The sequence below is a fragment of the Andrographis paniculata genome, unplaced genomic scaffold, assembly GCF_009805555.1.
Source record: "Andrographis paniculata isolate CXL003 unplaced genomic scaffold, ASM980555v1 Contig30END, whole genome shotgun sequence".
In the NCBI taxonomy this organism is placed as follows: domain Eukaryota; kingdom Viridiplantae; phylum Streptophyta; class Magnoliopsida; order Lamiales; family Acanthaceae; genus Andrographis; species Andrographis paniculata.
In genome coordinates, this window is record NW_026137563.1 from 2,105,870 (window position 1) to 2,118,313 (window position 12,444).

General features: G+C 36.8%; 2 protein-coding genes across 2 annotated transcripts; both read right to left on the reverse strand.

The window, feature by feature from the left end:
* Window positions 1-915: 915 nt before the first annotated feature.
* LOC127246614 (uncharacterized) lies at window positions 916-7,295 on the reverse strand. The gene is made up of 16 exons (XM_051268079.1): window positions 6,863-7,295; window positions 6,641-6,702; window positions 6,478-6,545; window positions 6,103-6,224; window positions 5,201-5,306; window positions 4,769-4,820; window positions 3,398-3,515; window positions 3,259-3,289; window positions 3,117-3,140; window positions 2,912-3,036; window positions 2,742-2,823; window positions 2,239-2,361; window positions 2,056-2,109; window positions 1,903-1,972; window positions 1,727-1,760; window positions 916-1,561 (listed from the first exon to the last, which is right to left on the reverse strand). Exons 1-16 carry the CDS (start codon window positions 7,044-7,046, stop codon window positions 1,215-1,217), a joined length of 1,602 nt encoding a protein of 533 aa, XP_051124036.1. The 5' UTR covers window positions 7,047-7,295; the 3' UTR covers window positions 916-1,214.
* Window positions 7,296-8,500: 1,205 nt separating this feature from the next.
* On the reverse strand, window positions 8,501-10,156 carry LOC127246548 (aldehyde oxidase GLOX-like). The gene has a single exon (XM_051267989.1). The coding sequence runs from the start codon at window positions 10,154-10,156 to the stop codon at window positions 8,501-8,503; it is 1,656 nt and encodes a 551-aa protein (XP_051123946.1).
* Window positions 10,157-12,444: the final 2,288 nt, after the last annotated feature.

A 12,444-nucleotide genomic window follows, 5' to 3' on the forward strand; every position in this document is an offset into this window, starting at 1 on the left:
TGAGTAATATGTTTGTCAGGAAATTTTCAGTTGGGCTGAGCACTCGAAAGTGAATAGTTAGTTCTATAAGACCAATTTATTAATTTTGTGTGATTATTTGCTACCCTTTTCAATTTATTGATGAATATAAATACATGAAAATTCGATCAAGACTTGCACGGTAGCTTAAAATGGAAACAAACAAAATTATGGTAATGAATGACAGACAGTATGATAAGGTTTCAGTAACTTATTAATTGTTTAAAGATGGGGGCAAGATTTTCATTAGTTGTATGATGGGTTTTTGTCTTTTGACCCTCACTTGTCTTGCTTCCTTTTGGTTGAGTAAATTATCAAATATGGGTGGCCTACCATTGCTACCCTCTTTTTTATTCTTATAATATTAATAAAATAAAAAAGAAATAAATCCATTCATTTCATTTAAAGTAGAATGTTAAAATCGAGTGGTTATGACATGTCTTAGGTACAACAGCAAGTTATTCTGTGACAATGAACCTTTTTGTAAAGGAGAGAGGTGGGAGCCTCAGGCACATGGAAATAATTAAAGAAGAAGAAATCCAATAACTACAGTAGATTAAGTGAAACCCAATAAATTGGAAAAGGAGAAACGACAAAAGTTGGCATAATTCTGATTTTTCTTGTAACTTGGGAAAAACCCAAATGGCCATGTTTACTATGCAAGTTAGTGGTAAGACCAAATCAAAAATTTGTAACAGTTAAAGACAGCTCTTTTTTTCAGGACAACATGGGCATAACATGGTATCCAATTATTTGATGAAGGGGGTATTCAGTCAAAAGGGATTTTTTTTTTTCTTTGCATTGCATGTGCCTCGCACATGCAATGGCTTTGTTGATTCTCGGACAGCAGAAGGTAAGAGATAATGGAAAAATAAGACAAACACACTCAACTCCTAATGACAACAAACATGCGTTCTAAATTAGGCAAAAAGGGAAAAACATTCAGAAGCAGTTGAAAGAATTAAACCAGTCCTAAATTACATGGGAAGCCTTTCGAATTTCTCGCACTTTTCCTGTCCGTCCGATGATGGCCGGATGTCGACGACGACTCAATTTGGGGCGAAATTTTACCCAGGGGTAGTCGGATATAAATACATCCCAGAAAATTGGAGAATCGCAAATGAAAAATGTAGGGGTTATGGCACACTTATAACCAAATTAAAATGATAAAAACATAAAGAAGATTGGATCACCATTCATGACTTCTTGGGTCGACCTCTCTTCCCCGACCCTTTTCCTTGGGTGGTCGGCAAGCTTTTCGGCGTTGATGGAGGGCGCCCCCTCCCACGACCGTTGCCCTTTTTAGCTGCAGAAGATTTTCCGGCACTTTTCCCTCTTCCCTTGCTTTTTCCGTATTCGGTTTCACCATTAATCATTTCATCACTATCATCACTGTCTTCATCATACTCGCTGCTTTGCTCATCCTCTGAAGAGCTTTTGACTTTCTTCCTCTTGGTTGACTTGGGAGATCTTTTTGCTGGTGCCTTTTTCGAGTTCTTCTCGGCTTTGGCAGGTGCAGGAGCAGTATCAGGAGTTTCAGCTACTGCAGAAGAGTAAATTCAGAACATATATTAATGCATCAAATGCACCCGAAAGATGAACCATCTTGACCAATCAAATATCTCCCATATGTGCAAGAACAATTTAAGAGGGAAGTGTTTTGCCAAGGTTTCGGAGGATTTCTTTAACACATATTATGTTAATATACCTTCATCGATAGCTTTGCCATCATAGACTTCGAGCTGTAAGGACAAGAGGAAACAAAATATACCATTTAGAAGTTCTATCAAATTGACAAACCGTAAGGTGATTTAAACATGAGGATATATCAATCACATACAAGTTCAGTATAATTGACTTTATGTTAAAATTAGAAAAGAATACCTGGTCGAGTCGATCGGCGACATTGGTTCTATCAACAATCACCAATGAATAGCCCATTCCACAGGCAACACTATAACAAAAAGTGTGACCCAAATAAATTTCCTGAAGAAACTTCATTGATAGAAATGTATGTAATTATAATTGGAAACAAACCTTGAAACATGCATCCCCTCCAATATGTCAACTTTTTTAGGATTCACAGAAGATCTACACAATTAGGGAGCAAAAGAAAAGGGTCAGAAATGTAAGTTCGCACACTTCCACACAATCCGTGGGTGGATCAAAAACAAGTTTGATTAGTAGCATATAAAGTTCACATATGAAATTAACAAATACTTTGGTCCAATATGTCCGTAGCCCAGTTCCCCAGATTGTGCATGTCCCCAGCTAATACATGAAGAATCAGCACCAACAAAGTGATGTGAATTGCCTGAATCCATGCAGCGTAGATTCCAGCCACTGTAGAAGGTGTCAACAACAAATCAATAAATAAATTAACAATATCCTGCTGTATGAGCCTCCCATTGCTTGGTATGCAGAAAACTATGTTGTTAAGCAATACTTAAGTTGAAGAATGCTTTGTAATAATAATGATGCACGGTGATATTAAATAAATTGATATAAAAACAAGCCAATTTTCTAGTATTTTTCAAAAATAGTTTCCCTAGAATATCAAGGCAAAGAGGGAAAAGGATACACATATGTACTCTCCTCCAAGCAAATATATACTAATATATCCTCCCTGCATAATGAAATTGATACATACTAATATCCTCAATTCATTCAAAAGACCATATAAATAAGGACACTAAACACAATCATGATGCAAGAACCACAACCTCAAATCCATAAGTGGTTTAGGGTACATCCAATCATCCCCAGAATTCTTTATCTTGCCCCACATATAAAGCTGACCACCTCCTGCAGAAACAACAAATTATCGGAGATTTTCCTTACAATGCCCGCAGATGAGGCTCATATAGAACATCTTCACAGAAATGTACCATACCAGCTGTACATGAAGAATTTGCAGCACCAGCTGAAACAACCGAATCTGGAGGAAGGATATTGTGCCTAGTGAAAACATCCACACATCGTGGAACCCACTCATCCTTCTGCTCTCTATGTCCAAGCCTGTAGTCAGCAGCTAAACCATGAGAAATGGTAAACGAAATGCATATAGCCAATCAGTACCAGTGAAATAACAGACAAACCTTCCATAGCCACCATAGCCCCAACTGGTCAATTGCAACAAAAGAAAAATATAAACAAACACAGAAAATCATCACATGTTACTCGTATTAATATCAATAAGAAAAATAAGTCAAAATTTCACCACACGAAATGCAGACTTACGTGTAAACATGGCCATTTTTAGTCACTGCCACTGAAATCAGCCAAGCAAATACGACTCATTGTTAACTACCTCACAGAACAGGGAATAAATAAACTTGGGGGAAAAGCTAAAAAATGAAACAGATGGTATGTCAAAGACCTGTATGATTGGTTCCACAAGCAACTTTTACTATAGTCTCTCCCGAAAGAGCAGCTATAGCCCTTGGGCGAGGCTGAGCTTCGTAAGCAAGCTTAACTGAGCTGTCTTTGGTATTATACTGCAACCAATCAAATGAAGTGACAATCTTGAGTATAGAAAGTATACGATCATTACCAAATATAGTAATTAATTTCATGGTTTGGACATCAGAAATTCCACCCAAATTTTATGGATAAAAATAGATTCGTATATATTTGATCAATGAATAAGTTTACTAGAGGGGTATCTACAGATTAATAGAAAGGAAAAGAAATAAGAAGTGAGATGAATCAAAATGTTGAGAGTTTCCAGGAGAAGATAGCTATACCCCATCCTGAAGATAGAAATTGGCTCAAGTGCATTAACAACAGTCAAAAGACAAAAACATCTAAATGAGCACAGGACTTGCATAATGTTTGGCTATGCCACATGAAGAAAACACACAAGCAGTGGTCCAATGTATATTCCAGTTTTAAAAATTGATTTTTTTTTCCTTTAAAATGTCCCAAACACCCTAATCCAAATACAACCATTACGCGCGTTCAAATTCAAGTCTGTACACTTTTTATATAAGACCTAGTTTTAATCAATATATTGGATACTAGATTCCAACTTAAAACCAATTGGTGTTAAATATATTAGCTCTTTACCCTTATAGGTAATAAGGAGTTCCCATAATATTCCAATGTGGGACAATATTCAACAATTATATAATCCATTTGCACATATTTATCCTGCACTTCTATTTTTATAACAAGAAAATCCTTCACTTGATTCCATTTATATATTTCTATTTATCCAGAACACCACATAACTAAACTCCAAAGTCCAAGCACATCTTCCTTTATATTCATCCAAAATCCCTACTTTCAATTTCCAAACAGTTAGCACAAAACACCTAAGCCCAGAACATCAAAACAAGTGAACCTAAAACAGTGGTTATATCTGTAATCCAAAACATACAGGTAAAGAACAATGCACAGTTACTTCTAAATGGTAGTCAATACTGACATCCACAGTTGTAGTTTGAAGACGTAAACAATAGAAATAGCAATCATCAAAGCATAAAGTTCCCATTAAGAGTTTAGACAAGTACATTAGTTTCTAAAGACTGTAAAGCCCATCAAACTCAAAGAGAATATCAACACTTTATGAGAAAACTAGTGTCTCATAGAAAATAACCTGACTAGGCATAAACAAGTTATATTAATAAATACGGACCAAGCACATTTTAATTCACTTAAGGATGAATGAATTCTACAGTGACCACAAGATGGAACCAAAATGAAAAAGCTAATTTCGGTATACACAGGAAACTTCCTGTGGGCATACCTCATTGTTAGTACCATGTCCAAGCTGACCATACTGAGGAAGACCAGCAGTTCTTCATGTGTGAAATTTGGAATGAATTGATGGGGAAGAAAACATATGTAAGATTAAAGAAAAGATCAGCAAGTTACTATAGAGACTATTTACATAATAAAGTGACAAATTATATTAGGGTGTGTTTGTTTGGAGGATTTTCCTGCAAATACACTATTCATCCAATTTTTTCTCCCCAAAAACATCAAAGCAAACACCTTTTCATTTTTTATATTATACTAAAAATCAATTTTACATTCAAAACATCACATCAACACTTTTTTATATCACATCATACAACTATTCAAATTCAAAATTTTTACTATTCAAATCCCAACTCAAAATCCAAACCCCCAAACAAACACACCCTAGTATGTAAGTGACAGAGTCTACAAACCATACAATATAGAAGATCCTTCAGCAGATGTCAACCACACAGTAAAATCACCACCACAAACAGCAGTTGTAACTTCAGATACCTGGCAACGAACTGGGGATGGCTCAATTTCTGCAATGGATAACCAACAATGATAAATCCATCAATGATATTCTAGTTTCTGAAGTAACACCCAGACAAGACAAATCTATGAGGTATATCGCATACTTCTATGACTTGGACAAACGTAAGCCTTCAAAATTACAGTCATACAGGAACGTGCGCTATAGCCGGTGTTGCGAATTGTGATTAAAGTATTACCACAAATCCACATTTTAAAATAACCTAAATCAAATATTGAATTCAAATTTCGAAAAAGCATGAATAGTTGACCACAAGAAAGTTATAACCTAAAATCTATATCAATATCCTAGATACGCGTGTATTTAGGTCTTATTAAGTCAGATGATACCAAGAAAACAGAATTTACATGGCCGGAAGTTATCTGAGTTGCTTGTCCCTTAAAGGAAACCCGATCGATCAGAAATAAGCAATTTATCATCCTGAATGCTGACTCAAAACATAAAACTATAATTTAAATGAAGTTCCTTAAAACAGTGTCGCTGCGCAGAGATAGAAATAATTGTTACCATAGAAAAGGGTTTCAATTCCCTTTAGTATCATATAGTAGCTTCCCAGTAGGATAGCATGATTCTTATTATAGTACAAGGAAAGAAATGGACAAAATGATAATATAAACACGACGGACAAATTATAGCAATTCAATGATAATTTCATATAAGTGCATTTTTTTTCTGACAATCCAACGATACAAGAAAACGGGTCCAAATTCCGAGAGTGTTTTGAAGGCAAAAATAAAATAAATGATAAACAGAATTTTACAGATAAATCTGAAAGTGAAACTAACCATTTTTTACAGAACCTGACCCCAACTGTCCGTGTTTATTCCAACCGAATGCAAAAGAGTGGCCCTCTTCCGTCACCACCACGGAATGACTTCTGCCAGCCCCTGCTCTAACAACTTTATACCTGAAGTGATTTATCCATAGCAGGAAAATATTTTTAATTCACCAGAATTCAAATCTTAAAAGCACTGATCGCTTAATGGGTGTTCTATCACATTTAAATAACTTAGCATTCACCAGAGCATCATACAAACTAATGGTCATGAATCCACAAAAACTATCATATTATTTGGGACTAACAAAGAAAAGACACCACCATGCCCCATAATCTCCAAAACACATTCAAACATAATCCGAAAGTAGCGAAAGAAACCAACTTGGACAATTCTGAAACCACAGTAGGCCGATCTCGCTGAACTTTATCCCCATGCCCAAGCTGTCCCTTCTGTTTCATTTAAGAATCCCAAACCCATGCCCTATTAGAAAACCATAAACGCTCAATTTAGATCATAACTCTAAGTAACAAATCAAAAACCATGCCTCGTTTCGCCCCCATGTGTAGCATCTTCCTTCGACGTCCACTGCAACACAATGACAAGACACTGCATACACAACAAAACTCCATCAAAATTCAATTCAATTGTAACTAAAACCACAGCATATCTAACATAGACGCTTCACTGCGTAAATCAACAAACTAAAAATTAAAACACCAAAATACGGAAAAAAAAAAAAAAGAATTGAAAATTTTCCATATTTTACCGCAACCAGCGGCGACGAAGCAAATGTCCACCCCCATAAGAGGGCGCAGCCTAGTCGGAGACACCAAATTTTCCGTCGGCAAAGCCTTCCGGCGACACATTGTATCCCATGTCGTTGTGCCGCAGAAAAGCAACTCCCCACCCTTGGCTTCCTCCACTTTCTTCCCCTCGTCCGCTAGCGCCATCTCCCGCCAAACTCAGCTCTAAATTAAATCAACAAACTATCCAAGCCGGAGATCCAAACCCCAACCCACGCCCAAAATGCTGGCACGAAGGAGCAGCAGCAACAGCAACTTGTAACCCGCAGAACAGCCGACGGCCGCAAGGGTTAGATGTTGAAGAAAAGAACAAATCCCTAAATTGAAGCAGCAGCGTCGAAAAGAAACATTTGAAAACTGAAAACCCTACTGCACCAAACACCGGCATTCGTTCGTCTTTATACATACATTTATATAAATATATATATATATTGTGTATTGTATACGATTTAATGGATAAATAACGGATTATTAATATTAATTTTATTATTATTTTCTTTATTTTCGGCGTTTCCCACGATGCTCGATCACTATCATTTTCTTTGGTTGATGCAACGTATAGTACCACTCTATACCACATTTTAATTTGCATAGGCTTCCCGCGAGTTTCATTTCCTTTTTCGGAAAATTGTGTGAGAGTTTTACCATAATCAGATTTCAGATGGATTTTTGTAAATAAATAAATAACATATATATATTTTTACTATTATTATTACTGAGTTGCTGTTTTGCTTATGGAAGAAATATTTTTGCCTTTATACAGAAACATATATTGTTTAGGGTGAAGTCCATCTGCTAAGGCCCTACAGAAAATAGTAATGGGCTTTAAAGTCGGTTTGGGCCTTACATGTAAAGTGGCCTTCATACAGTCCAAATGTCTTCCATTTGTTTGTAAGGGAAGTGGATCTGATATTATTAATTTTTTAAATATATAATATGAAGTTTTTTTTTTTTTTTTTGCCTAGCCCACATTCTTCTCAAAGATGTTGGGAACTAAATGTATTTCTTTTCATGTGACACGTGCGTAATGCAATGCATGCATGCAGATCAGAGAAGTTTTAATTGGTGATACTAAAATGAAATTCTGAAATTAATTAATTGTGTTGGCTGAAATTTAGATGGTGTACATAATGATGAAAAATTAAAGTTACTAATCGGATGCATGAAGGCATAATTGAACAAATTTAATACCGAGAAGGCGAGTCACATTATAGGTCGTGATACCGGTGCCTAGAATCTCCTCCCCCAATCCCAATAATATGTCTTCATGGACAATATATTACTTAAGTGGCTGTATAAGTTATTTTTTCTTTATAATTTATATGTTATTCAACCAAATATTATATGTTTATTATAATTATAAAATAAAAATAAAAATAAAAAATTCAAGCAAAAAGTGGGTAACTCAATTATCAACGTGTTTATTGCACACTTCCATCTTCTTTAAGTTGGTGGATAATGATTAACAACTTACGAATACATACAAGGTGTATATATGTATGTATATGGTATAACGCCTTTGCATTTCTTGTACAATTATAATTTATAAACACTTGCTTTTTGTTCAAGTAGTAAATATATTACCCGGATCCGTAATCCCTTCACTTGATTTGGATCCAAGTACCCGGACCCGGGATGCCCTTGTGAGAAACAAACAGGATATAAAATCCCGCCGGAGCAAGATTGGCGGAGCCCGGCGCCACCACGGGTACTTCATAAGTGGACTTTCCAACGGCTGCGACTTCGCCACGTGTCAGGATCAGCAGCCGTTGATTCATCGCAAAAGAGTGCGTAGTAAATGAGGGGGCAACCATTGTTACCATGATGTCTCCGGTCGCCACTTTCGATCTCTCAGGGACTGTGAACCGGACCGGGAACCGCCGCCCGTGCTGGACCGCCGTCGGCGACGGAGGGGACACTATCGTCGGACGTAGATATGCGAACGAACGGTCGAGATACGCCGGCGAGAATGCCTCGAGAGACAAATCCGTCGGAAACATAACGCCGGTGAAATTGTAATACTGGTGAGGATTGCTGCCCCCGACGAGGACACGGCCGTCCCGGAGCAGGACGGCGGAGGAATGGTACATCCGGGCCCGGGAGCTCGGGGCATGGACCTCAAACCTCGACCCGGCTGGATAATCGGGTTTGTATGTAACCGGGCGCAATGCCGGGTCACGGCCGAATTCCCAACCGGCTGTGCCCGAACCCGCCCCATTGAGTATAAGCACATCGGCGGTCGGAAGCAGCAGCATGTCGCTCATGACCCGACCCATGGGCATGGTTTCTATGTACCACTGCGGGTTCAAGTCGTTTATTCGGATCCTCCCGCACGTGTTGAGTGCCCCAATAAATTTGCCCTTGCGCACTTTGAGAAACGAACCGGTCGGTGCGCCGCCGCAGACCAGGACCTCGGGACCTGCATTGTCCTTCAATGGCAGCAGAACTGCGGATCCTGTGCTTGGATAGTTTCTCGGATCCCCGCCCGGAATTTTCGGGTAGGATCTTACTACCTTCTCTTTCCAGTAATCGAACAGTATCGCTTGATTATTAGCGTAGATGAATAGATTTCCGTCGGTGTTGAGGAAGACATATGGATACAAATTGTTTTCGATTTGGAAGTCTGTAGTCTGTTTTAGAAACGGGAGATAACGCGCACCGTCGCCGGAGCCGGATTTCGGGTGGAATTCGTAGGTGAAGGTCTGCCTTCCGCCGACGATTATCTGCCGGCCGTCCGGCAGAATTTGACTGGTGGCGTACCAGCGTTTCTCCGCCAGGGCGCCGTTAATCTCTTCCCAATCACAGGAATGGCTCCGGCAAGGTTTGTACAGTCGGACGGCACGCTCGCCGTCGTTGAATCCTCCGGCTTGGATTAGGGTTCCGTCCGGCGCGACGGCGCCGGAGGAGCACCAGACGTCGGTGAGGACGTTGAGTGGTCGGATTGAGTTGGAGAAGACGTCGTATTCGACGGAATGTGCAGTGCAGTCAGTTTTCAGCATAAGCTCTTTCGGATCGCGGCGGCATTTGCCGTCCGGCAGGGATATGTTGGACGGTCCGAAATCTGTTCGATCAAACATGGCGATGCGATCGGTGTGGAGGAGCTGCATGTGCATGGCGGATATTCCGATATTGGGCACCAGGACCTCCCACTTTCCGGCGGCGGACGCTAGATTGGTGCATTGGGAGAGAAAGACAGAAAGTATTAGAAAGAAATCGCGGCGGCGTAGATCGCCGGAGAATTTGGAGGCAGAAGCCATGGCGGTGGTGACTTAGTGCCCCGTTTGGTTGCCTTTAAATGGTTGAGGTCCGAATCCGTTGCTTTAGAGAAGTAGCTAGTGTGATTAGAGAGTTCCACACGTTTGGAACTTTCTATTAATTTATTTATTTATTTTTAAAACGTAACTAAAAACAAATTATTATTATAAAATTATTATCTAAAATATAGTCAATGTATATAGTGTCTCAAATATTAATTAATAAAATAATTACTTTTACCACTCTTATCTTCTTCACCCGTCCGTCATGGATTTTATTATTTTTTACATCTAATAAATAAATAATTAAACTTCAATAATAATTTATGATATATATATATATGTATGAAGAAGAAAAGGGAAAAGAGTTTGGTAACAAATACGTATGGAGATGACATATCTTTGTATGATTTTTCAAAATTTTCCTCATTTAATTAAATCTACCTCAAAACTACTTCATGCTTGGATATGTAAACCCATCAAAATATAGGCAATGAAAGCATTTACTAGTTACTACATCATCAAACCGAAATTTGCGTGTAATAATAATAGTGACATTAGTGGATAATTTTTCATGATTCTCGTGTTAAGTAACGATTAAATTAGTTAGAATCGAATAGATTGAGTGAGTGACTGAGTGAGACAGTCTCTAATGGAGTCAGTTTTTTTTTTTTTTTTTTAATTAAAGTAATGAACGGTCTATTCGCTTTGTGTTTTGATATTTTTTTATGTGAAGAATGATAATTGAGTAGGTAATATAAAAATAAAAATTGTGTGTAATATATTATTTTTTAAAAAAATAAATATTGAAAAAATTTGTTGAAAGAAACACAGGCGGAATTCTTTGGATCCGATCCTTCCTTCCTCAATTTCAAGGTTTTTTTTTTCATTTTTTCTACTATTTTTTTGTTCTTAAATACGTTGAATTGTCGATATAAAATAAATATACATTAAACTTTATATAAATAACAATAATATTATCAAGTTTGCCGAGTTTATGAGACTAAGTGGTGTAGCTAGGGTTAAGACTAATCTATAATTTCTTTTCCGAACAAACGAGTCTCGAATTTGTAATAATCACCTAATTGACATTTATATTTTCATATATAGTCTTTATAATTGCTTTAATTTCAAAAGATTCGCAAATTTTCAAAATAATAGTCTCATATGTATGCACAATTATTGAATTAAAATATGGTCAATAATGTTGACAAGAATCTCTCCAATATTTCTCCATCATTAAAATTTTATATTTAGGGTGTGTTCGTTTGTAGGATTTCATCCAAATTCTACTATTCATCCAAAATTTTCCCCCCAAAAACATCAAATCAAACCCCTATTTTTTATTTGTTATATTATACTAAAAATCAATTTTACATTCAAAACATCACATCAACACCTATTTATATCACATCATACAACTATTCAGATTCAAAATTTTTACTATTCAAATCCCAACGCAAAATCCAAAACCCCAAACAAACACACCCTTAAAAAATAAATAAATTATACATAATACGATGGATTTAGTTCATGTTATATGACGTACTTTTTTCCTAATTGGTAGAGACATTAAAATTAATTGAATAACTGAAGATTAAATGGACTTGATTTGTATTCTTTGTAATAATAATAATAATAATAATAATAATAATAATAATAATAATAAAGAGAATATTTGCTAGCTGTTTTTGTTTAGCTATTTTAGTTTTGTATGTTCTGATCTTCAATAATATTTTGGCCTAAATAAAATTGGTAACAGCAATCGAATCCAATGTGGTCACGTTTAAGCAATATTTGCTTGTTCCAGCCTATCTTATTGTGTCTTTTAATTGAATTTGGGCCACAACATATATAGGCCTGATTTCCAGGGTATTATGTTCGGCCGGGGTTTACTCAATGCGCACTTTCGGGTAATGGCTGCGGGTTCCCACGTCATCCTTTAGGTTTTGTATATATATTTGAAATAATTGAGGTTGATAATAACGTAAACCATCCATGCATGTTCTTATATATCATTTCCAACACATATGGATTCAACTTGTCTAATTTAGGGGACTTAAGGGTGTGGTTGCTTGGATATTGGAGTCTCGTCTTGTTATCATTATTATTGTTTTAAATTAATAGTAATTAGGAGGATGTCTAGGCTTTGTTCAACCAGTGTTCTTTTATGGATTGATTTTTCATGGAAGTATGAAAAATTATGTAAAAAATATATATATATATATTATTTTAAATTAAATATTTGATATTTTTGACTTTATTTATATTTGTATTACTATTATTTATGA

Excerpts from the sequence above, each read along its gene's own strand:
- LOC127246548 (XM_051267989.1), bottom strand. The coding sequence starts at position 10,156 with ATGGCTTCTGCCTCCAAATTCTCCGGCGATCTACGCCGCCGCGATTTC.
- LOC127246614 (XM_051268079.1), bottom strand. The coding sequence starts at position 7,046 with ATGGCGCTAGCGGACGAGGGGAAGAAAGTGGAGGAAGCCAAGGGTGGG. Across the intron at positions 6,703-6,862 it reads CTTCGTCGCCGCTGGTTGCG|TGTCTTGTCATTGTGTTGCA; the intron begins GTAAAATATGGA and ends TTGTGTATGCAG. Across the intron at positions 1,973-2,055 it reads GAGGGGATGCATGTTTCAAG|TGTTGCCTGTGGAATGGGCT; the intron begins GTTTGTTTCCAA and ends TTTTTGTTATAG.